This window comes from Lepidochelys kempii, chromosome 2 (genome assembly GCF_965140285.1).
Source record: "Lepidochelys kempii isolate rLepKem1 chromosome 2, rLepKem1.hap1, whole genome shotgun sequence".
Classification (NCBI taxonomy): domain Eukaryota; kingdom Metazoa; phylum Chordata; order Testudines; family Cheloniidae; genus Lepidochelys; species Lepidochelys kempii.
The window spans coordinates 2454387-2480302 of record NC_136381.1 but is presented as its reverse complement, the minus strand read 5'-3'; the positions used below and the strand labels follow the sequence as shown (position 1 = coordinate 2480302).

At 57.4% G+C, this 25916-nt stretch overlaps 1 protein-coding gene across 1 annotated transcript; it reads left to right on the top strand.

Annotated features, from left to right (window-relative positions):
- The first annotated feature begins 756 nt into the window (after positions 1-756).
- On the top strand, positions 757-10094 carry LOC140905827 (cytochrome P450 11B, mitochondrial). The gene is given in 11 exon segments (XM_073329324.2): positions 757-865; positions 868-1048; positions 2639-2754; positions 2757-2793; positions 3301-3500; positions 4185-4388; positions 5399-5553; positions 6809-6975; positions 7489-7567; positions 8510-8701; positions 9306-10094. Coding segments are annotated over 11 exon segments (1515 nt in total). The 5' UTR covers positions 757-795; the 3' UTR covers positions 9420-10094.
- Positions 10095-25916: the final 15822 nt, after the last annotated feature.

Below are 25916 nucleotides of genomic sequence, written 5' to 3'. Positions count from 1 at the left end.
GCCGGGGGATGCCAGGCGAGGGGCGCCGGGGGGGGACGGGCAGGGCCGGGGGATGCCAGGCGAGGGGCGCCTGGGGGGGCCGGGCCGGGCCGGGCCGGGGGATGCCAGGCGAGGGGCGCCGGGGGGGGCCGGGCAGGGCCGGGGGATGCCAGGCGAGGGGCGCCGGGGGGGGGCCGGGCAGGGCCGGGGGATGCCAGGCGAGGGCGCCGGGGGGGGACGGGCAGGGCCGGGGGATGCCCGGGGAGGGGCGCCGGGGGGGGCCGGGCAGGGCCGGGGGATGCCAGGCGAGGGGCGCCGGGGGGGGCCGGGCAGGGCCGGGCGATGCCAGGCGAGGGGCGCCGGGGGGGGACGGGCAGGGCCGGGGGATGCCAGGCGAGGGGCGCCGGGGGGGGGCCGGGCAGGGCCGGGGATGCCGGGGAGGGGCGCCGGGGGGGGCCGGGCAGGGCCGGGGGATGCCCGGGGAGGGGCGCCGGGGGGGGACGGGCAGGGCCGGGGGATGCCCGGGGAGGGGCGCCGGGGGGGACGGGCAGGGCGGGGATGCCCGGGGAGGGGCGCCGGGGGGGGCCGGGCAGGGCCGGGGATGCCCGGGGAGGGGCGCCGGGGGGGGACGGGCAGGGCCGGGGGATGCCCGGGGAGGGGCGCCGGGGGGGGACGGGCAGGGCCGGGCCAGCCTGTTCCTGGCGCTCGGCGCCGCCGTGTCCTTGCGGGGCGGGGCGGGCCCGTCGCGGGGCATTTAAGGGGCGAGCCCGGCGCCGGCTGCGCAGCGACCCCGCGGACCGCTCCGTGCGCTCGGCCATGGGCCCGCCGAGCCCGCTCTGGAAGCCGCCCGCCCAGCGCCGCCTCTCCCGCTGCCTCCCGTCGGGGGCCGCCGCAGCTCCACGGCCCCGGCCCGGGCCCCGGCCCCGGCCCGGCCGCTGCCCTACGAAGCCATCCCGCGCAGCGGCCGCAACGCCTGGCTCAACCTCCTCCGCTTCTGGCGGAGTAACAGCTTCCAGCGCTTCCACCTGGTCATGCAGCGCAACTTCCAGCGCTACGGGCCCATCTACAGGTGCGGCCCCCGCCCGGCGGCGGCAGCCGGACTCCTGGGTTCCGCGGCGCCCCGGGGCTGGGCTCCGATCGCGGGTTTGTCCCGCACCAAGCAGCCGCCTCCCCGCCTTGAAGGGGGAGCTGGGCCCGCCCGGCAGGGCCCCCAGGCGGGCTGGTCAGGCGAGTGTGGGGTGAGCCCCCACCGTGGGGAGCGGCCGGCCCCGGTGGATCAGCCCATTGCTGGGGTCTCTAGGGTGCCCTGCCCGGGCCGAGCTGCTCCCAGAGCCAAGGGATCCGACCCGGCCGCTGCTGAACCGGGCCCCGCTGCAGGGGACAGAGCCGAGCCGGGGGAGCCCGGCTCGCTCTGGGGTGGGTGGCGCCTGACAGCTCCGTGGTACTGGGGATGGCGAAGCTCCATCCGCCGACCTGTGCCCCGGGTTCAGGGCTGCATTTGCCTACAGCTGCTTTCCTGGGTTGCCCACCCCCCTCGGGCTGAGGTGTTCCCAGGGATGGGGGGCTCCCAGCACTTCCCTCCAGAGGGGCCAGCCCCTGTTCCGTTCAGAGCCACTGGCATGACAGGGCCAACCCCTGGAACTCCCTGCAGCAGGAGATCAGAGTCAGACACCCAGGCTGGATATTTTGTAAAGGATAATTCCACAACCATCCCTCTCTGGCCAGAGGGGGGACAATCAGCTCTCATGCTTCAGGGCCTGAGCTGGCCACAGCTGCGGTCAGGAGACTGAGAGCACTGGCCCCAGCTTCCACACCAGAGCACCCAGCAGTGCTGGGAATCCTTTGCCCTGTGCGATACGCCCGTAGCTTGGGAAGAGGCAAGGAGAGGGTGGGTGATGGGATGGGAAGTGCTAGGGGCTGGCAGAGGATTGTCTCTATGGCACTTGCCCACGGTCTCTGGGTGGCACCGGCTCCGTCTGCATGTAGAAGCTACATTTCCAGGAGAAGCAGCAGGACCAAGCCCAGCTCAGCAGCTGCTGGCAGCAGGGAGCCTTGGGGAATCTGTCACAGTGACTTGCTCCACTCGGTTACCCTTTGGGAGGCCCCCCACCCAGGCCATATCCCAGCACAGCCGGGTGCCCAGCCAGTGCCTGGCCATGGGGGAGTGTGATGGGCCCCTGAGGGGAGAGGGACTCCCTGGAACAGGGCTGCATCTGGAGCGATGGATCCGGAGCACAGGGGAACCCACACTGGGCCTCAGGCTGCGACTGGCGCTGAGCCTGGCAACGGGGTTAGCTGCAGGTGCCAGCTCTTGGGGAGTGAACCCCGCTGGTGCCCACGGGGGCTGGGGCAGGACCAGCAGCTGGGAGAGGGGTGGGAATCCCTGATGGCTGGATTTTTAATCCCGAAGGCCTCCTGCCCTGAACCCTCCCTGGCTGGCTCTGGGAAGAGCTGCCCAGGACTCTGTACCCAGCCCCCGGCCCCTCGGTCCCCGGGAGAGGCTGCGTGACCCTCTCTTCTCCCCAAGGCCCTGCTCGCGGGGGTGGGGCAGCTGGGGCCCAGGCTGGTGCGACCTTGGAGCACCCGCTGCCAGGGCTGAGGCTGGGCTCGCCAGGCCGGGCAGCGGGCGCCGAGCTGAGGCCTGGGCTCTTTCGCACAGGGAGACCGTGGGCACCTACAACTGCGTCAATGTGCTGCTGCCCCGAGACGCGGCCCAGCTCTTCCAGTCGGAGGGGATCTTCCCGCGGCGCATGGGCATCGAGTCCTGGGTCGCCCACGCCGGCTCCGCAACCACAAGTGCGGCATCTTCCTGCTGTAAGGGCAGCCACCCGGCTGGGCGGGAGGCGGGAATGGGAGGCAAGGCAGAGGGAAGGGAGTTGGGGAGGGGGGTGGGCAGGGCGTGAAATGCAGGACAGGGAGGAGGGCAGGGGCAAGGCCTGGGGCAGGAGAGATGAGAGGGGGTGAGAGGCCTGGGGGACAGCAGGAGGGGAGGGGGAGGCTGGGCCCAGGGGAGCTTTCATCCCCCTGGGCATCGCCTGGTAGCTAGGATCTGCTAAGGTGAGAACTGAGCCAGTGACTGGCCACAGCCACGCAGGGACGCTCCGCTCCCTGGAGCCAGGTGGCATGTCTAACTGTGCTCCCACAGGTGCCCCTTTGCTGCAGATGGTGGGGGCCAGGCGCTCAGCGCTCACACCCAGCCCTTCCTGCCCCTAGAACTGAAGGGGAATCTCCTGAGGCTGAGGGCAGTGCAGGGTTGATGATACACACCCCAGGCAGTTCTGATGCGAGGGCAGTGTCGCTCACCAGCTCTCCCGCCCCCAGGAATGGGGAGGAGTGGCGCTCGGACCGCCTGATCCTGAACAAGGAGGTGATAAGCCCTGCGGGCACCCGGAAATTCCTGCCCTTCCTCAACGCTGTGGCCCAGGACTTTGTCACCCTCATGCACCGGCGCATCAGCAAGAACACGCGCCGCTCGCTCACCATCGACCTCTACAGCGACCTGTTCCGCTTCACCCTGGAGGGTAGGTGCAGGAGGGGCTCCAGGCCCTCGCCCCACGGCCCTGGTCGTCACGGCATCAGAGGAAGGCCCTGTGGCCAACGGGGGACATGCAAAGCCCTGCCCCTGTGGGGTTGCCCCTGGTGCCCCCTGCCAGGCTCTGCCTGGCTTGTCCCGGGGTCCAGGCTCGCTGGTGAGGACGAAGCTGGGTCCAGTGCACCACATTCAGGAGCTCTGCATACCCTACTCCATCTAGACAAGCCAGGCCCAGGGACTCCTAGCAAACTGCCCCGCACCCGGCAAAGGTCGGGCTGAGTTCTCCTCTGCCCCAGCCATGGGCCTGCAGATCTGTGCAGGGTGGCCTCCTGCCTGCCTCCCATAGCCCAGCCGGATGGACACAACTGTCCACGGCCCCCTTGTGACCCAGGGCAGGTCGGCCCCCCTGGAGCATTGTGGTCGCAGCTCTCAGATGTGGTTTTGGTGTGGAGGGGCCCTGAACACGGTAGCAGGGAGCCGAGGGACAATCAGGGGAAGGTGGGGGTGGCCTTGTGCTTAACCACCGATCCAGGACACCTGGGTTCAATTCCTGGCTCTGCCATGCTGTGTGCGTGGGGGCAGGCTGCGCCCAGCTCCCGATCTGTACATGGAGATGCTGATTGAGTGGGAGCTGCAATTAGATCCATTCACGGTTCCCCTCTCCTCCGGCCAGCAAGCAGCTACGCCCTGTACGGGGAGCGGCTGGGGCTCCTGGAGGAAAGCCCCAACGCGGAGTCGCAGAGGTTCATCAGCGCCGTGGAGACCATGCTGCGGACCACCTTGCCGCTGCTCTTCATCCCGCCGGGCCTCATGCGTTGGGTTAACACCAAGCTATGGAGGGACCACATCGAGGCCTGGGACACCATCTTCAAGCATGGTGAGTCGGGGGCGGGGGGCATCACTGTACGAAGGAGTGGGGCATCCCTGCGGGGTCTCCTGCAAGAGGCCTCGGGCCCCGCAGCAGGGGCTGCTCTCCTAGGGACGCCCGGCCCCTCCCTGAGAGCCACACGCGGTACAGGTCGGAGGGTCGCCTCTTAGCAATGAGCTCACACCCCGGCCACACAGCCCCGTCCCCCCGCAGGGCCAGGCTGGGGCACTGTGCCCAATGCTGGGGCAATGAAAGAATCCCACGCAGCGCTCCCTGCAGCATGCAGGATTTTCCTTGCGGGTCTGCCTGGGGTCTGCCCACCTGAGACATAACCAGCTCCCAGCAGTAAAACAACTGCAAGATCGTGTCCAAGCACGCCCCTGAGTCGGGCTGACCCACACCTGCAGGAGCACCGTGGGGCTTGCCTGTCACTGCCTCTAGCAAACTCCCCATGGCCCCTTGCTCCCCCACACTCTTCCTCCCCCTTCCTGTGGCAGAAACGGCCAGTGGGGAGAGCCACAGAGTTTGAGCCAGGACTCCTGGGTTCCATTCCCGGTTCTGGGAGATGGTTTGGGGGGCGCTGGGAGCCAGGACTCCTGGGTTCCATTCCTGGCTCTGGGAGATGGCTGGGGGGAGCTGGGAGCCAGGACTCCTGGGTTCCATTCCTGGTTCTGGGAGATAGTTAGGGGGGCGCTGGGAGCCAGGACTCCTGGGTTCCATTCCTGGTTCTGGGAGATAGTTAGGGGGGCGCTGGGAGCCAGGACTCCTGGGTTCTGTCTGGAGCTTTGCAGTTGTGGGATTCTGGACACTTGCCCTCTCAGTTCCTCTTCTCTAAAGTGGGGAAGGCCTCATTTTCCTCAGGGTTTCTGAGGCTCCGGAGGATGGTCCCTGCCTGCTCTGCTCCCCTGGCACCTGGGGCTCTGGTTTGTTTCCTGCCCTGGGGATGAGGGGGGATTGTGACCCTGACTGTGCGTCCCCAGCTGGGAGGAGTCGCTCACTGACCCGTGCTCATCCCCCAGCTGATAAGTGTATCCAGAACATCTACCAGGAGTTCTGCCTGGGGCAGCCCCGGAAGTACTCGGGGATCATGGCGGAGCTGCTCATGCAGGCGGAGCTGCCGCTGGACTCCATCAAGGCCAACATCACTGAGTTCACAGCAGGTGGCGTGGACACGGTGAGTACCTGGCACCCTCCCCTCCGGCAGGCTGGCTGCAGCCCCAGGCCAGCTCCCTGGCAGCGACGTGGTTCGGGATCGCGGGCAGCCCAGCCCATCCTCCCAGAGCGCTGGGCCTTCGCTGGCCTGGGCCTCGGCTCAGAGCTCCTGGGGTGTCTGTGCTCACAGCTGCAGCCAGCTGCCCTGAGCTACGGGGCACCCACTTGGGCCAGCCAGGGGCCAGCCTGGGATCCTGATGGGAAAGGTCCCTGTGGAACCGAGTGGGGAATTCTCTCCCTGCCACAGGACTCTATGGGGTTCCTGACCTGCTGTGGACAGGAACTTGTTCCTTATTGACTCCTCTGGGTCTCTAGTGCTCCCTGTAGCTCCCAGTTCAATCCCCATGGGGCCCTGTTGGCTTCACCCCCACTCAGGTATGGGAGCTCTCCTCATGGGAGAGAATGGCACTGACGTCCTTCCCAATCAGCTTGGCGAGGGCGCTGCCAGGGCTGCATTGAGGTGGGCATGGCAGGGCTCAGCCCTGGGTTGGGCCTGCTCAAGACCCTCCCGAGCAGCCTGCTAAGCAGCCCCTCAGTGACTAAATCCACAGGACCGAGAAATGCTCCTGGGGGCCCTGGAGAAACCGGAGACCGACTTGGGGAACAATACTAGGCTCAGGCCAGAGCCCTGCAGCTAATACTTATGGGCGGGGGGTGAACCAGACCCCCAGTGCGAGGGAGCAGGAACAGCTGAGGGACCAAGGGGGCAGCAAACAGACCCTGATTCAGCAAAGTGGCACAGCATGTTGTGGGGTTGCATAGGCAGAGAGCTCCCCTTGGTGGGGCTCTGCGAGGTCCCCCCCCGACTCAGGGCACCTGGATCCTGCAAGGAGGTAGCCACGCTGGAGAATGCTCAGGGGAGAGCTGGAGGGGCCAGGGGGAAGCACCTACGTGAATGGGTCTGTTGTGACCAAGGGGGTTGAACCCCATGGAGGGAGCGGGGTGATTCAGGGGGGAGCAGGCCTAGGGTGCCGAGAATGGGGCAGGGGGACAGAGCCGAGGAAGGTTGAGGCTGCATCTCAGAGAACACAACTGAGACCGACAAGGCTGGGGATGTTTCAGTGGCTGATAATAGGGGGTTGGCCAAGGCAACTGGGCCCCTCCCGCATGGGCCCCTGGGGCCGGCCAGTGAGACCCCCCTGTGGTTGTGCCCAGCCTGCTGTGCCCCCAGGTGAGGCATGGGGGTGAGCCGGCTCTGACTGTCCCCTCTGGCCCAGACCGCCATGCCACTGCTCTTCACCCTCTTCGAGCTGGCCCGCAACCCCAGCGTCCAGACGGCCATTCGCCAGGAGATCGCCGAGGCCGAGTCGCAGGGCCCAAGGGAGCTCTCCAAGGTGCTGAACTCCATGCCCCTGCTCAAAAGCACCCTCAAGGAGACACTGAGGTGAGGGCCAAGGGCACAGCCTCCGGGGCCCATGGGGAGCTGCCCCTGGAGGGGTGGGGGAAAGGAGGCTGGGCTCTGCTGCCCAGGACTCCAAGGGCAACTTCTCCATCATGCCAGGCACTGGGTCTGGGGCTGAAACGCCCGCCCAGGGAGTGCTGGGAACGTGACTCTCCGGGCGCAGGACTTGGGGGGCCAGCCCGGCCAAGCGGTCCCTACAGCAGTGGGGTCTGGCCAGGCACGAGGTGGGGAGAGGGCGTGGGCAGGTCGGGGCAGACACTGCCGGGCACAGATGGCTGGGGGATGATCCAGGATGAGGAGGGCAGCCAGAAGCAGGGAACGCTGGGTCCGTGGGGTTCAAAGCTCAGCAGCAGTAGTGGGTGAATGAAGGGCAGCGGAAGTGACACGGGGCTCCCCCGAGGGGCCATTTGCCCTGAGCAGCGTCGGGCCAGCTGTCTAGATGGCGACGAGGGAGGCGCAGGGGACAGGCAGCTGACGGTGCGGCTCTGTTGGCAGGCTTTACCCTGTGGGCATAACGGTGCAGCGCTACCCAACCAAAGACGTGGTGCTCCAGAACTACTGCGTGCCAGCTGGGGTGAGTCCCTGCTCCTCTGCCCCCCACCCCCATTCTCTGCAGCCAGGAGGTGCCCTCTTCCCATCACTGCTGGCCCCTCCCTCAGGAAGGGGGGACACTCACTGGCCCGGGGGTCAGGCCGGCTGCTCGGACGCCCGTGCAGATCACAAAGCTGGAACTCCTACTCCGTGCTTAGAAGAGGGCTGGGGGGTCTGGAAGGGAGCATCACACCCCATGCCCCATCCACAGCACTGCACAACTGCCCCAGCACATGATGGGCTTCTCACTCTGCCCCCTGATGCCGCAGGTACCAGCCGCTACAGGAAGCAGGGCACCAGAACTGCCGCGTGATGGGGTACGGCAGGGACGGAGCCCTTCGGCATCAGCATTTCCTGATTTGCCACAAAAAATCCTGGATTTTGATAAAACCACTATTCATGTTTTGCCAATTTTTTTAACCTAAATTTTGACTTTTTCGGGACTCGAGCAATATTTCACAGGGGAAGTGGACGGAGCCAAGCTGAAGGGCTGGCAGGGTCAGCGGGGGGCTCTCTCTGCCAGGGAAGCCAGTACCCTTGGGGTGCAGCCTTCTGTTACCCTCCTGGCCCCCACCCATCAGTACAGCCCCATCTACCTTCCCTGCCCAGTGGGGGAGTGACGGCCGGGGGGGGAAGCTCCCACAACAGCCACATGGCGAGTTACCCTCCCCCTCTCCCCGCTGCCCTCATTTTGGGGTTTTACTGCTACGTGGCAGGGAAATGAAAGAACTCCAACCCCAAAGGCCTCAAGGGCCCGTGGGCTGGGGGGCGAGGTCACCCCGTGACTTCTGTTTGACAAAGCAGCAGCTGTTGCAATGATGGAGGTGTAAACCAATCAGCTCTCCTGATGCAAGTGAGCTTACGTCTGATTGGTGGAGCCTAGTGGCCACCCAGGTCCGTTCCTCTCCCCTCTGCTGCCCCACAGACCCTGTGCCAGGTGGGGCTATATGCCATGGGCCGGAGCCCCGAGGTGTTCAGCAACCCAGAGCGCTACGACCCCCTGCGCTGGCTGAGCAAGGAGGATAACAGCTTCAAGGCCCTGGCCTTTGGCTTCGGGGCTCGGCAATGCATCGGCCGCCGCTTGGCAGAGACCGAAATGATGCTGTTCCTCATGCATGTGAGTCGGGGAGCAGCTGTGGGGAGAGGTGCCAGGGCTGAGAGCCGCAGAGCCGGGCGGCCTGGGGGCAGGCCTGGGGCTGGCCCGAGGTCAGGGGCCTCTCACTGTACGTTGGCCAAACTTCACACAACTCAACTTGTTTGTTGGTACTTCAAGAAAATGAGAGAGTTTTTGTAAGACTCTGTGACCTTCCCACACAGCTCGGCCACCGTCCCTCAACCCCAGCCTGCTGTCCCCTGCTATCCCGGCCCTGGGCTCCCCTCAGCTCCGCACTATGTACCTCAGTCCTGACTCCCAGCCCCCTTACCTGTTCCAGGGCTCTGCTCTGCTCCTCCTCCGTCAGAAGTCAGGTTATTTAGGAGCTTGACTTCTTCTCGTTCCATCTGCCCGGGACCGAGCCGGCCACGTGGCCTTTTCAGACACCGGCAGGAGAGACCGGCAGAAACAAGCCAGTAAATGCCCCTGCACGCCCACGGCCTGCAGCGTCTGGGTCTCCCATCCCCACGCACAGCAGCCCAGCCCGCCCCGGCTGTGGCTCAGGCTAGCCGGCCAGATCCCAGCCCAAGCTGCTCCGGTGTGTCACCAGCTGCCCGTCTCCTTTCAGGTCCTGCGGAACTTCCGGATCGACACCGTGTCCAAGGCAGATATTAAAACCGTCTTCGGCTTCATCCTCATGCCGGAGAAGCCGCCTCTGCTCACGTTTCGGCCCATCGACTGAGCCCCTCGCCCTGGCTCCCCGCCTGCTCCTTCCCCACCCTGGGCGTGGGGGAGGGAAGGAGGAATCCAGCAGTGGGGGGACGCAGGACCCCTCTCCCAGGCAGGGCATCTAGCTGGCAGCCCCCCACCTCCCAAACGTGCCGGGGCAGCCTGGTACAGAGAACAGCCACCCCACCTTGTAACAGAGAAGTAGGTGCAGACCAGAGAGCCTGTGGGCCTGCCCCTGGATCTCGGCCACACGCGGGGATTTGTAGTCTCTATGGGCTACATAGTGTGGGAGGAGGGTGGCCAGGGGCCACAGTTCAGCCACCTCTGTCCTAAGGGCATCTAGTCCCCCTTTGCCCATCTGCTGACAGGGGAAAGGGGTCTCCTTCCCTGGGAGAGACACAGCACTCGCAGGAGACCCCACCAGCAGCGTGGAACCATAAAGCCATGGGACGGGGCAGGAGAAGGAGGCAGGCTCTGTTGGGAGAGGAGGGGGCAGAGGTGCCAGCTCCCAAATTTCTCTTATTCAAATAAGTGGCCATCTCCCACTTCATGTCAATGGGTCTGAACCCAGCGAGATGTGGGAGGGAGGCTGCCCTTAATAAAGATGGCTGCCATCTCCCATGCTTCTGTATGAGGTGAAGCTGTGCCACTGGCAACGGGACACAGAGACTGTGAGGAGCAGCAGAGACCCTGGGAAAGGGGGATGGGGAAAGTGAGGGGAGGAAGATGCGGATTTACGGGGTGCAGGAGATGTTGGGTGCAAGTGGGAGGCTGGGGGCTGCAGGGGAGGTGGGGAGCAGGGGGAGGTGGGGAGTGGGTGGGAGGTTTTGGGGCTGCAGGGGAGGTGGGGGGCAGGGGGAGGTGCAGGGGAGGTGGGGTGGGAGATGGAGGGGATCAGATAGCAGCTCCCCCAGCCTGCATGTGGGGGGGAAGGGGTGTCCCCTCCGAGCAGCCAGGGGAAGACCGTGTTACAGCATCAGCGGCTCTCAATAACTGATCTTGAGTCCTGGGATTTTGCTGCCTGCAGGAGGTGCTGTCATGATGCCACGAAAAGCTCATTCGCACCCAGGACTTTCAGGGCTAGGCAAGCGGGCAGAGCTCCGGGCGAGAACAGCAGGGCTGAGGACTCAGATCTGACCTGCCACGAGCCCTGCTGTGGTGTGACCCTCTAGCAGAGAGAGGGGCCTGGCAGGGGTGGGTGGGGGGTTGCTGAGACCCACCCACAGAGGAGCCCCAGGGCAGCAGGAGGCAGAGAAGCGAAGACAGCGCTAGGAAGTGGCTGGCTGCCCCCAGCTCAGGGGTGAGGAAGTCTCCAGCCGGGAGAGACGGCTGGAGCAGTGTGTGCAGTGACGTTTGATAGTTCAACCCAGAATTCCCACCCGCTGCCCAGCAGAGGAGTGGAGGGGCGTTAAAAAGGCAAAAGACAGGACCCAAAGCATCACGGGGTTATTTTTTATAAGTCATGATTTTTTGGGGCCCATCTCCATGGCGTTGGTGGATTGGACTCGTGGTTTTTGATCGCAGGAGGCTGGCGGTCCCCACACAGGAGCATAGCAGCTGCCTCTGAGCAGGGCCCAGCCTCCGCTTCCGCTTCCCCATCTCATTGCGAACACTCTGGGCTGCAGAGCAGGGGGCCCCTCACCCCGTCCGCCCCGGCGCCACAGCTCCTGGGGGGAGGGAGGGCATGGACGGGGGGAAGGGGACCGAGGCTGGGGCTGCAGCTGGGGCCGGGAATGGAGCCACGGCCGGGAGCCACGGCCGGGAGCCGTGGCTGGGGTTGGCGCTGGAGTGGGGCTGGGTGGTGCTCCCTCCCCATCCCCCATGGGGGCTGGCCAGGCCCCACTGCACCCCCCACCCCCGAACGTTTCTCTGCACCCCCCCCGGGGGCTTGCCCACAGGTTAGGGACCTCTGCTGTAGAACAGGTGGTAGCCTGATCCCTGGTGGCCAATGCTGCCAGCCCTCGCCCTGCTCGGCTGCAGCGTCTCTCCTCCTCTCCTGGGCCTCTCCTGCCTGCCCCAGGCCGTTGTCTGCTATCATGAGGCTGTAATATAAATAAGTATCTTCTCCCTTTGTTAAACTGTTCATCCATTTTGACGAAGGCCGAGGTGTGTGAATTTGGCAACCGTGGCTTAACGGATGGATAGAAATAATTATTCTGCATTTGGGTTTCTTTTCTAACTGCAAAGAGCTACGGTGCTTTACTTTTCACCGAGCCGCACACAGGTGACCTCCAGTGACGTGAGGCCCCAGAGAACTGGTTTTTAAGAGCTGGTGTTTGTTAGAATGAGATTCGGCCGTGCCATGCCAGTAAACCGAAACGCAGTGGGAGACGGAGTCATTAGACTAAAACAGGATCGCTTGCAATACACTCCCTTCCTGGGTGGGGGTTAACACATGGTCTAACTAGAAACTATTCTTCGTTCTTCCACCTCGCATTAATCGCAATGCACCAATGGCTGGCTGGCTGGAGGAGTTAACAGTAAAAAGAAAAAGTACAAATACCTAAGGCCTGGTAAAGGCAGATTTCAAGTGGCTTCACTGAACAATCTTTTCTAAAGTACTTGACCGCGAAGGGTACTCTGGTAAGAAGCAGGTGGCTGGCGTAGAGTAATGTGGGAGCTGCACCTCTCTCGGAATTCAGCATAGACGCTGCCTAGGCCGATGGGGGGATTCTCCCGTTGGCGGAGTTAATCCACCTCCCTGAGCGGAGGTAGCTAGGTTGATGGAAGAATTTTTCCGTCCACCTAGCACTGTCTGCACCAGGGGCTGGGTCAGTGTAGCTACATCTCTCTGGGGTGTGGATTTCCCCCCTCCCCGGACAGGCACAGCTATACCGCGGTAAGTGCTTAGTGTAGACCAGGCCTTACTCTGCCACATGTATTGCCCCTTATCTGAACACTCTACACCAGGGGTTAGATTTCATCGTACCTCTTGCATGTGTTGATAGGTGATTTGCTGTAGACACTATACTGCCCTGGAATTCAGGAGGTTGCTGTTTCTTAGCTATTTTGCTTAAGGCTGAATAATAAACTTCGAAAGCAAGATAGGTACGCCGGCCCTTGCCTATGCTCCCAATAGAACGTGGAACGCTTCCAGGTCCCTATTCCCCGGGTAAGGAAGCCCTTAAGAATAGGAAGACTTAGTGCGGTGTAGTGCATTACAGGGCCTGGGAAAGCTGCCTGCACAGGGCATGGTTTGAGAAGAGCAGTTCCTGAATAACTCCCTGTGTAGATAAACCCCCAAAGTCAAACCGGGAGCTCCTGGCCTGCACAAACAAGTGTGGTTTGGGTTTGGGTTTTTTGGACAGCAAGGTTAGTAAGTATCACTGGTCCTTGGCAAATGCTACTTGGCAAAATCACTCAGGGCAGTAGCTTTACATAAATCTATAAAGAATTCATAATCTGACCTGTTCTCCGGGTTGTGCCAGCAGTATTTTAGGTAAATATTTGAACTGCGTGAAGGCAATGATGTTTACATAAGCCAGTGACTTAATGCACATGGACAACTGACCTTGTATCTTGTCCTCCGTTATCCCTTTGTATCGGTCGAGTTCCCACCTTCGGCAGGGTTGGTGCTGGCTCCGTCTGTGTGGGGCGGAAGATGAACTAGAGAGGCTGTTGTGATCACAGCGGATAGTGACCCCAATGCAATGCCGCTAGTTTGGTCAGCAATAGTGCAGGGCTGCAGTGCATAGATCTTCTGACAGCCACGGGGAGACACGGCTGGACGTGGCCAGCTACTGAGTGAGCTTCTGTCTGCAGAGAACCGTTGAGGTTATCACTTGGAATGCAACTATTTTTATTATACAACCTGTTGGAACTGCAGAGTAAAACAACAAAGGCCTTTAAATGGCTATTTTGCATGCAAAGTAATAAAGTCTGAAGATGAGTGGCCAATATTCTGCTGATTAAAGATTAACACTTGGAGAAGTGACCTCAGCTGAGCCTCCAATATCCAAAGGACATGATGAAATTAGTGCATTATGATCAGAGCTCATCATCTGAAAGTCTCTCTTGACTGGCTTGGCCTGCCTAAGGTAGAGTTTGCACATGGGAAACAATAACAGGAAAGCATGTGATTCCTTCGGACGCGCTCCGAGACTGTAGCTGGTACATACAACTGCACAACTGGAGTTTCCTTTCGTCGTCAGGCCGTGCAGCTCTAAGCAGCCTGTCTTGGACGCCATTAAAAATAAAGTGAATGTACCCAGGAGTTCCCTTTCCCTGCTTCCAACACTGAAGTCATGTAGTGAGCTCCAAAGAATACAATACTTTGGGCAGCTGGATGTGGTCAGATCTCTTCTTTCCAGAACCTCTTTCAGAGTAGTGTGTATATTTCAGGGTTGCTCTGAATTTCCTTATCAGGGCCCTGCTTGTGACTCTCCAGACACTTGTGGTTCCCCATCCCTGCGGCTTTTTCTCTTTTTTAACGATGATCACAGTCCTGGTCCTGGCTGGCTGAGCTGGTTTGCTGAATGGGACTCATGGTAGACGGAGGTTCACCAGGCTGCAGGGCAGCCTAAATTCTTGGTCTTTTTCTGCCGCTGGGTGCTGAAGGGCAGGTTTCCTTTACCATGTTACGAATGATGCTTCCTGAACTGGCAAAGCAGATACAGTATCGATATAACATTTATTCAAGCCTGAAATTAAAAATAAATTAAAACTAGCCTAGCGGGGGGCTATGTTAATAGGGCTCGTGCTTAGGAATCGAGCAAAATCCTGCCCTTGCTTGAGGCAAGACTTAGAAAATAGAGCTTCCTAATGACCGTGTGGTGTTCACATGCTACTTTCCCCAGCTGGTTCAGTTTTCTGCTGGACAAGCAGGGCTCCCACTCTCTCCTGGCCCTGCTTTCAGACTAGAACTCTTGCTTATTGCAGTGGTTTTGTAGTTTTGTCGGTCCCAGGATATTAGCATATGAACATCCTGGGCCCAACACACCTACAAGTACAATGCTAGAACCAGGGGAGATCCTGGATTTTGTCGTCTGAATGGAAATGCCACAAGGTGAAGAAAAAGGAAGCAAAACTTACCAGCGACCTCGACTTCCTGAGCAAATGTAAGAAACAGAACAAAACATCCTCCCGGAGGACTCACCATCGCCAGCCCTCTGACCCCTGCCTACAGCTCTTGCTTCTCTTCCAGCATAAGTGAATGGCTACCTCCCTGTGGCTACCACTTACCACCTAGTGATAGGTGAGAGTGCATAGTTCTTCCCCTGTGTTTGGGCTGGGGCTACATTACAATGTGTTGTCAGCATGGCTGGTTGGGCGGCGGGGGCGGGAATAACCACACTCCCTGGCTGCCATAGTCGTGCTGGGAAAGCCCCCAGTGTAGACACAACTATGCCAACAGAAGAGTGCATCTGTCGACAGAGCTAACGTCGGGCGGGCAGGGGCTGCCTGCCGTGACCCCAGGGCGTGCATGCCAGCCTCAGGGCAGAGTGCTGGGAACCCGGCACCAACCCCCCATTGGCTGTGAGCTCTGTATTCGATTTCACCAACCAGTTACCAGGTGTGAGCTCCTCAGGCCCTACAACAGCCTAACCTGGGAGTCACAGCCAGGCCCCGTGGGCTCCCCCATCTGTCCTGCCACCCAGGGGAGCTGCCCGTGTGATAGCTGGGCCCTTACCCCAAGGATACGGCAATAGTCAGGTTACTCCCTGTCCCAAAGGACCCGTCACTCACCCCAGGTCACCTGCGCTTTAGCTCTCACACCAAAGCCAATGCTTGTAGCCAGTCCTATAATAAACTACACACAGATTTATCCGTAGGCAAGGGAAACAGGAGAGTTATTGACAAGGTTAAGGCAGGCAAATATACATACACAAATGAGCTACAACTGTAGGTTTCGAAAGGGAATAGAAGCTTCTATCACAAGCAAGCTCCATACGTCCTTTAGGTCTAACCCAGGCTGAGCACTGGGGATCTCTTGCTTCTGCCTAGAAACCTGCCCCCCACCCTGCCTGATTCCAAGCAGCAATGAGATCCCGTTTCTCCCTGTCAGGGGTATTTATTCCCCACCCACCATTTCCTCTGAGCTGTGAAGTCAGCTGATGGGAGAAATCCACTTGCAAGACTCAGCTTCATGGGGGTGGGGGAAGAGCAGAGCAGCAAAGGCTTTTGTCCTCTCTAATGATCCACAACGGTCTGTCTGGTGTCAATGAGCCTTCCCTGTGGGGCAGGACGTAACACCTTCTGCTGGAGCCAGCACTTCACACTGCTTAATGTCTCTCTCCTGCCTGGTGAGTTGCACGGTCCAGAGGCTCAGACGCTCAAACATTCCCTTGCACTAGGGGATACAGATGTTAGAAGTGAGATTAATGCCGGCAGCAACTCATAGACTTTAAGGTCAGAAGGGACTATTATGATCGTCTAGTCTGAGCCCCTGCACAACGCAGGCCACGGAATCTCACCCACCCACTCCTGTAACAAACCCCTCACCTATGTCTGAGCTACTGAAGTCCTCAAATCGTGGTTTATAGACTTCAAGGTTCAGAGACTCCTCCAGCAAGTGACCCATGTCCCACGCTGCAGAGGAAGGCCAAAAACCCCCAGGGCCTCTGCCAATCTGCTCTGGGGGAAAATTCCTTCCTGACCCCAAATATGGCGATCAGCTAAACCCCGAGCATGTGGGCAAGACTCACCAGCCAGACGCCCAGGAAAGAATTCTCTGTAGTAACTCAGATCCCACCCCATCGAACATCCCATCACTGGCCATTGGGCATATCAACCGCTAGTAGTTGAAGATCAATTAATTACCAGAATTAAGCTATCCCAGCCCACCATACCCTCCATAAACTTATCAAGCTTTGTCTTGAAGCCAGATAGGTCTTTTTCCCCCACTGCTTCCCTTGGAAGGTGTCACGGAGTCCCTGGGCGATGCTCTGGAACTGCTCCCCATGAAGCCAGTCAGGACTCTGGGGCAGTCGCCTTTCTGTGAGCAGCCTGTCTTCAGGACACACAGCTCACACAGCTTCCACCTTCCTGGGTCTGACCTCGGAGCATTCAGCATCCTCTGCCCCTCCGTGCGCTTCCCCCCAGCGAGTCCACTCAGGTGGGGCTCCTGGGGAAGCCAGAGGGTCCTGCACCCCAACTCCGCAGTCAGACGTGACTCTCAGCCAGCCAGTAAAACAGAAGGTTTATTAGACGACAGGAACATGGTCTAAAACAGAGCTTGCAGGTGCAGAGAACGGGACCCCTCAGCTGGGTCCATTTTGGGGGGCAGTGAGCCAGACAACCACGTCTGCACTTCACTCCATGTCCCAGCCAGCCCCAAACTGAAACTCCCTCCAGCCCCTCCTCCTCTGGGCTTTGTTCCTTTCCCGGGCCAGGTGGTCACCTGATTCCTTTGTTCTCCAACCCTTTAGCTGTCACCTCGCAGGGGGGAAGGGCCCAGGCCATCAGTTGCCAGGAAACAGGGTGTCGGCCATTCTCTGTGTCCAGACTCCTGCACACACCGGCCCTCTAGGGCTCTGCAATGATCATACACCCTTACCCCACCCCCTAGATACTTAAGAACTGCCTAGGGGAAACTGAGGCACCCCCATACTATTCAGAGGAAACATTAAGAAGAGTCCCACTTCGTCACAGAAGGCTGTTCCAGAACTTCACTCCTCTGATGGTTTGAAATCTTCGTCTAATTTCAAGTCTAAATTTCCTGAAGGCCAGTTTATATCCATTTGTTTTGTGTTCACATTGATACTGAGCTTAAATAATTCTTCTCCCTCCGTGGTATTTATCCCTCTAATATATTTATAGAGAGCAATCATCTCTCCTCTCCGCCTTCTTTTGATTAGGCTAAACAAGCCAAGCTCCTTGAGTCTCCTGTCATAAGACAGGTTTGCCATTCCTCAGATCATCCTAGTAGCCCTTCTCTGTACCTGTTCCAGTTTGAATTCATCCTTCTTAAACATGGGAGACCAGAACTGCACACAGTATTCCAGATGAAGGCTCACCAGTGCCTTGTATAACGGTCCTAACACCGCCTTATCTTTACAGGAAATACCTCGCCCGATGCATCCCAAGACCGCATTAGCTTTTTTCACGACCATATCACTCCATAAAGGCTAAACACAAAGCACATTCTTGGACTCCTGACACCTGCTTGAACAATTCTAACAAGCAGGTGGGCCAGCCTGGTTCCAGAGACATATTTATCAGTGTTGAGTTGACACATGGGACCTTGGCATGAGCTGGCACCCGATCTTCAGCAGACCAATCCCGGCACAGCATTTGTAATATAGACCAGGCCTTAGTGGGACAGACGTGCAGGACAGTGCTGCAAAATGCTGATTTTAAAAAAGGTATTTTAGTGATAACTTGCTCTCTGCATATAATTGGCTGGTATGTATCCATTTTGAACAATGGAAAACTGTCCTTTAAAAATGTTAACTCTCCTCCATCACACATACACCTGTAAAGGTCTGTGGGGTCTTTCTGGCAGGTGCAGAGACATCACTGGCTGTTCTGCTAATGTTTGGCACCTGTTCCAAAGCAGGGTTCCAGGTTTATTAGTATATGGCCTACCCCCTATTGCGCCTCCTAGTCGGCATGCCCCAGCTAGCTTCCCCCCAAAAAAACTCTGCCCTTAGCTCTGCTCCGACAAGATGTTGAGGTCAGTGAGGCTGTTTACCTCCGTGGGAGTTGGGTTGGACCTTTACTAAACAGGGTCTTGCTGCCGGCCTACCCACAGTGCGTTTAATGTGCAGTTAGGGTTAAGCCCACACACTGGTGTGTGAACGAGTTGGTCCTCTGACTAATGCCTGAGCCCTGGGTCAGGTCGATGCCAGGCAGCTGATATCACCCTAACTCTGTAAAGGGCTACACTAAAATTTCACTCCACATTGTGTAAAGAGTTATCACTTTGGATGGGCTATCACCAGCAGGAGAGTGAATTTGTGTGGGGGGGTGGAGGGTGAGAAAACCTGGATTTGTGCTGGAAATCACTTTAGATAAGCTATTACCAGCAGGACAGTGGGGTGGGAATAGGTATTGTTTCATATTCTCTGTGTATATATAAAGCCTGCTGCAGTTTCCACGATATGCATCTGAAGAAGTGAGCTGTAGCTCACGAAAGCTTATGCTCTAATAAATTGGTTAGTCTCTAAGGTGCCACAAGTCCTCCTTTTCTTTTTGCGAATACAGACTAACACGGCTGTTACTCTGAAATCTGACTCCTGCCAACGTAAGGTGCCCACTACAGCGACATAATAACCCCACTTCCATGAGAGGCGTAGAGTCAAGGTCAATATAGTTAGGTCGATGCAGCGTCAGTAAAGATGCTGCCTTGCTTACATCGACTGTTGCTGGCTTTCAGACACCGTCCTGCAAAGCCCCACACTGACAGTTCATAGAATCGTAGAAGATCAGGGTTGGAAGGGACCTCAGGAGGTCACCTAGTCCAACCCCCTGCTCAAAGCAGGACCCACCCCAACTAAATCATCCCAGCCAGGGCTTTGTCAAGCCGGGCCTTAAAAACTTCTAAGGATGGAGATTCCACCACCTTCCTAGGGAACCCATTCCACTGCTTCACCACCCTCCTAGGGAAATAGTGTTTCCTGATATCCAACCTAGACCTCCCCCGCTGCAACTTGAGACCATTGCTTCTTGTTCTGTCATCTGCCACCACTTGAGAACAGCCGAGCTCCATCCTCTTTGGAACCCCCTTTCAGGTATTTGAAGGCTGCTATCAAATCCCCCCTCATTCTTCTCTTCTGCAGGCTAAACAATCCCAGTTCCCTCAGCCTCTCCTCGTAAGTCGTGTGCCCCAGCCCCCTAATCATTTCCGTTGCCCTCCGCTGGACTCTCTTCAATTTTTCCACATCCCTTCTGTAGTGGGGGGACCAAAACTGGACACAATACCCCAGATGTGGCCTCGCCAGTGCCGAATACAGGGGAATAATCACAGTTCAATCAGTGCAAGTGCTCCTGGTGAGTTCACACACCATTGACACAAGGAGCAAACTGTAGACAGGCACACAAGCAATGTAATTAGTGCAGCAGCTGTACGCCAACCTAAGTGAGGGCAACTTAATTTTGTAGCGTAGCCATGCCCTCGGGTGTCTAATGTGGAGATGGACTGACGCACAGAGCTGGATGAATAACTAAAATAACGAATTTACACATAAGTGGTAGACAAAATACCAAAATATCCTCAATAAATGTCATTTACAATGAACTGCTTGACCAGCTTCACTCATTAATTAGTTCCAAGCGTTTTGCTTCGGTTCCTGGTGCGACGAAGCAGCTCCTGTCTGGGATTGCTGGTTCCCTCTGCTCGCGCCAGCTGCTTATTCTCCACCATCACTTTTCTGGAGTGGGCTGGAGTTTTTGGCCGGAGGGAAGGTTTGGATTTTATATCTTTAAGAAAGATAAAACTTTCCAATAGTCTGACTATGATTGCAAGGTGCTCCTTGGAGGCCTTTTCAAGTTTCCAGAAATGCTGATCAGTCTCAAGGCTCGGTTCCTGGGGAAACCACCTCTGCCTCCCTCCTGGTCTCACTCAGGGCCCCCCTGCTCAGGTTTCAGGCCTCAAGCCATCAGCACAGACTGGGGCAATTCTCCCATTCTCAAACCAGAGCCTGGGGGGGCAGCCCTATGTATCATGTGTGCTTTACCTCAGCAGGTCTGACTTGGGTGTAGACCACGCAGGCCTCTTCCCTCAGAGGGTAATGCCAGTGGGTGCTACAGTGACCAAATGGCCTCCTTTAAGCAAAAGAATCATTTATTGTGAACAAAAGTATTTCAGAGAAAATATACGTTACTGTAACGATGCTGGTTCTGGCGGGACCCAACGGAGAGTGCCAATTCAGGACACATTGCTTCAAGCAGGGCAGTTACAGCCCAAGGCTGGCGTTTTTCCACCTCTAAGGCAAACCAAACCAGCCAGACAGAGCAGACTTTCGTCTCACCCCACTGGCTAAACACAAGTCACACAAGCAATTCCCTTAGACACTCGTTTCCCAGTATCCCCACCATTTATGGGGACGAATGGTTATGAAAACCAATACCCCAGTAAAAGAGAAAAGGTTCCCTCGATCCCAAAGGATCAAGCCCCAGACCCAGGTCAATATACAAATCAGATCTTACCCACAAATCACGCTTTTGCCAATCCTTTAGAATCTAAAATCTAAAGGTTTATTCATAAAAGGAAAAGGATAGAGATGAGAGCTAGAATGGGTTCAATGGAATCAATGACATACAGTGATGGCAAAGTTCTTAGTTCAGGCTTGCAGCAGTGATAGAATAAACTGCAGGTTCAAATCAAGTCTCTGGAGTCCATCCACAGCTGGGATGTGTCCTTCAGTTCTTGGTTCAAAGCTTCAGTGTAGCAAAGTCCCTCCAGAGGTAAGAAGCAGGACTGAAGACCAGACGGAGGAGCTGCAGCAGCCTTTTATAGTCTCTTGCCATGTGGTCTGTCTTTCTTTGTCCCAAAGACAAGCTGCCCACCACATGGCCTCAGAGTTCTGTCCATAGGCAGGTCCCTGCCTACCTTGGTGAGTCCCAAGGGGTGTCTGCCTTCTCTCAATGGGTCAGTTGTGTAGCGGATGGTCCTTAATGGGCCATCCAGCAGGCTAGGCAGAACTGACCCCAAACTGTCTGGGGTGTCCCCCAGAAGCATAGCACAAGTTTGAACTACAGACAGTATAGAGCCAATATTCATAACTTCAACTACAAAAATGATACACACACATATAGACAGCATAATCCTAACCAGAAAACCATCACCTCGTCTTAGATACCTCATTTGACCCCCTTTATACAAGATTTGGTGCCACGACAGGACCTTGGTTGCAACCATGTTCTATAGGGTCCCAGATTATGTCAATAACGTCACAGTTACACACAATAATGCAGGGTATGCACAGAGCTGCTTCCTGGGTGTCTCCCTCTTTTCCATGCGCGGGGACCTTGGAAAGATGAACTCCCTCTCGACTTTTCATTAGAGACTTTCTCTGCTGGCTTTTCTCCCTCCCAGAGCTCCTCCCTGGGCAGCCCCTGGTGACTCATGTCCTGCTAAGGACTACAGTCACCTTTCAATTCTTTAATAACCCTTTTGGTCGCTAGCCTCCCAGCCTGGCAAAACAGCTGTGTCACTTCAGACTGGCGCCAGAAAGTCTTTCAAGTGTGCGTGTGTGTTTTTATCTAGGAAGCCGCTGTCACCTGCCTGTCCAGACCCCCCTGAATTTGGAGCATTATAGGCATATAAATAAATATTTTACTAGCCCAGTGTGCTCTCACGTCCCCTCACTGACCCAGGTTACATGTAGTGCTCAGTGTATTACCTAGTTGCTAAGTGTCTAGCACAAGGCAAGGGATGGAAATTCTTTTAAAGTTTCCAAAAACGATCACATATCTTAGTCAACATTAGTAGAATTTTAATGGGAACCATAAGGGCGGCCAGTTCAAATCAATTATTTAAAACAAAACAAAACCCCTTGTTTTTATTTTCTCCATTCTTAATGCACTTGTTTCTTGTAAAGTGGATTCAGTGCAGTCAAAAAGGAGCAGAAATTCCTAAAGGCTCACGCCACAGCAAAGGCACAAATTAACTAGCACTCTGTAAAGGCACATTAAGGGTATCCACAGCTCCAGAACTCTCCAACAACAATAAGAGGAGGTGGGGGGCGGGCTCAGTCCCTGTGTAGACGTTCAGTCCTTGGCCTCTTAGCTGAAACGTCAACAAGGGTCTCAAAGAAGAAGGCCATATTGGTTAAAAAAATCCTGGTTGAGAGGGAAAGTAACAGCAGCTAGAAAACATGTGACAAAGCGCAGAAAGGGGAAGTTGATAAAGAATATAAATTAGAAACTAGGAATTTTAGAAAATTTATAAGGGAAGCACAAGGACACAAGAAGAAATCTATGGCCAGCAGAATTAAGGACAATAAGAAAGAGTATATTAGGAACAAAAATAATTGTCCATTCATTACTAGATGGAAATTATAGACTTATCAAGAATAATGCAGAAAAGGCAGAAGTGTTCAATAAATATTTTTGTTCTGTCAAAAAAAGATGTAGTCATCCCATATAATGCTCTTTCCAGTCCACTAGTCTCTCAGGAGGATGTTGAACAGCAGCTACTAAAGTTAGGCATTTAAAAACCAGCAGGTAATGTGCATACAAGAGTTTTAAAAGAGCTGGCTGAGGTGCTCACTGCACCTTAATGTTGATTGTCAATGTTTTAGAACACCAGGAAAGTTCCAGAAGACTAGAAGAAGTCTGATGTATGCCAATATTTAAAAAGGGTAAAAGGGATGACCAGGGTAACGAGAGGCCTGTCAATCTGACATCTATCCCAGGAAGAGAGTGGAGCAGCTGATATAGTACTTGCTTAATAAAGAATTAAAGGAGCGTGCTATAATTAATGCCAATCAACCTGGGTTTATGGAAAATAGATCCTGTCAAACTAACTTGATTTTTTTTTATGAGATTATAAATTTGGTTGAAGAAGATAAGAGTGTTGATGCAACATAAGCAGACTTTTGGGCATTTGCTTGATACGTCCTGACATTTTGATTAAAAAACTAGAATGATATGAAATGTAACTTGGTACACAGTGAATGGATGGAAAGCTGGCTAACTGATAGGTCCCAACCGGTAATTGTAAAGGTGGACTCATCCTTGAGCCGGTGGGTTTCTAGTGGGGTCCCACAGGGATCCGTTCTTGGCCCCACAGTAACATTGTTATCAATGAGCTGGAAGAAAACATAAAATCATTGCTGATAAAGTTTGCAGCTGACTCAAATTGGATGAGTGGGAAATAATGAAGAGGACAAGTCATTGGCCCAGCGTGATCTGGGTCACTTAGTAAGCGAGGCACAAGCAAACAATGTGTGTTTTAATATGGTTAAATGTAAATGTATCCATCTGGGACCAAAGGCTGTCAGCCGTACTTACAGGGTAGGGGACTCTTTCCTGGAAAGAGCGACTCTGAAAAAGATGTGGGGTGGTGGTGGATAACCAGCTGAATGTGAGCTCCCAGAGTGATGCTGTGGCCAAAAGGGCGAATACGATCCTGGGAGATTGTCCCGGAGTGTGGGGGAGTCCGGGCCCTGCACCCCGTTTCCTGGGATTCACTGAGACTCTCAGCCAGCCAGTAAAACAGAAGGTTTATTGGACAACAGGAACACAGTCCACAACAGAGCTTGTGGGTACAACCAGGACCCCTCAATCACGTCCTTCTGGGGGAGCAGGGAGCTGAGACCCCAGCCCTGGGGTTCCCTGTGTTCCTCCACCCAGCCCCAAACTGAAACTAAACCCACCCGGCAGGTTCCCTGCTGCAGCCCCTGTTCACATTCCTGGGCAGAGGTGTTACCTCCCCGTCCCCCTCCTGGCTCAGGTGACAGGCTCTCAGGTCTCCCATCCCCAGGGCACATTCCCAGGTCAACACTCCCCCTCCCTGCTGGGTCACATCGCCCCAGAGATACACACGGGAATCTCCAGGAGGGGCAGAGCGGTTATGTCACCTCTGTATATGGCCCTGGTGCGAGGGCTGCTGGGGTCCTGGGTCCAGTTCTGGCGTTCACGGTTCAAGAAGGACGCTGATAACTTGGGGAGGGGTCAGAGACGAGTCACGGGAACAATTACAGGGTTAGAAACCGGCCGTACAGCGAGAGACTCCAGGAGCACCGTCTGTTTAACGTAACAAGGAGCTGGTCAAGGGGCGACTGGGTCACAGTCTAGGTGCCTGCGGGGGGAACACACATTTGATCGTGGGCCCGTCAGTCTAGCAGAGAGAGGTCTGACGGGCGAGCCAAAGGCTGGACGTTGAAGCGAGACAGATTCACGCTGGAAATAGGTCGCAGGTTTTTGACAGGGAGAGTAACTCACCACTGGAACAATTTCCCAAGGGTCTTGGTGGATTCTCCGTCACTGACAATCGTCGAGCAAACGGGCTGTTTCTAAGAGCTCCGCTCTAGGGATGATTTGGGGGCAGGGCTCTGGCCTGTGTGCCACCGGAGGTCAGAGGAGATGAGCCCCACGGGCCCTTCTGGCCTTGGCCTCTCGGTATCTATGGGAACCTCCCCTGCCAGGCTGCCAACAGGTAACGGCTGTGGCCATTCTCTGTGCCAGGTCCTTGCAAGCCAGGGGCCGAGAGCCCATGGGGCTTTGGGTGCCGGGTGCAGGACAGAGGCTTTCAGCTCTTGCCAGACGGCTGGCAGAAGGAGGCAGCACCAGCGAACCCTCCAGCCTGGCTGGCACCCGCGGAGGAGAGCAGGGCTCGGGGGTGTGTGTGGGGGGGGGGGTAATTGGGGGCTGGAAAGGGCGGTGCACCACAGCTCCCTTCGAGGCAGGACTGCAAGACAGCCACAGCCTCGTCCGTACCCCTCACCAGCCATGCAAACCCTGCCCCAGGCTGCAACCAATGCCCCTCCCCGACCCCACCCTCCTCCTTCCACCTGCACAAACAGTGACCCCTGCCAGGACCAGGGCAAATGCTCCCCTGGCACAGCTGTGCCCCATGGGGTGCTGAGACCCCCAGCTCCCCCCACCCCCAGCCCTGCTCGGAGAGGCCATGAGCCCAGCTGGCTGTCCTGTAAACACACGCCTGGACCCCGGGCCTCTGCTCAGGGCCCTTCCTCCACCTGGCCCCAGGCAGCTGCAGCCTCCACCTCCTGGCACGGCTCACAGGCTGCCCTGCAGCCCCACTGCACCCAGAGGCGCCCTGCGCCCGAGACTGCCACAGGGTCAGACTGGCCCAGCCAGACCCTCACCCTCTGAGCCATGGGTGCACGGCCCCCATGACAAGCCAGCAGGGCAGAGGCTGCCTGGGGCACCCATCCACCAGCGCAGCTCTGGGCAGCTGCTCCTGGCTCTGCTCAACCCGGCTCTGGGCTCACGCCACTGTCCTCCTCCCAAGTTTAAACCCCACTCACCCCAGCCGGACACGGCCGCCCCAGGGCCAGGGGGACTCGCCTTTGATCGGGGCTGCCAGACGGCTGGAGCCCATGTAGAAGCACCGCTGGGTCAGCGCCACCCAGTGGCGGGGCTGAGAGCCACCCCAGCACATTGCACTGAGCAGGCCTGACCTGTCGGAGGGTCCCACGTCGAGGGGACGAGGAGCCACTAATGGCCTGGGCCCTGGAGCCGGGGGGGGGTCTGCTGTTGGGGATTCCCAGAGTTCCCAGGCACCGTTCCCCAGGGTGCAGCCAAATGCTGGTGTCGCCAAGGCCAAGTGGCACTGGCCGGGGGTGGGGTAGCTTCCAGCGCGGCCCCAACAGTCCAGCCCCGGAAGCCCCTCATTTCCCTGGTGACCCCGGTGCAGGAGGGGCTGCTGCCCCCCCAGCCCTCTGCCAGTGGTGGAATGGTATCTCCTGCCCCTCGTGCCGATCCCCAGTGGTGCCTGTGAAGTACCCTACACCGGTGGCACAGGGTCTCCAGCACCCACGTGTGGCACCGGGCACCACAACCCCCTAATGATCCAGCACCATGCAGGGCCTGGCTTCACAGCTCCCCCCAAAACGCCACGGGAGAAGCACTGAGCTTCAGCCAGCAGGGAGTGTATCCACCC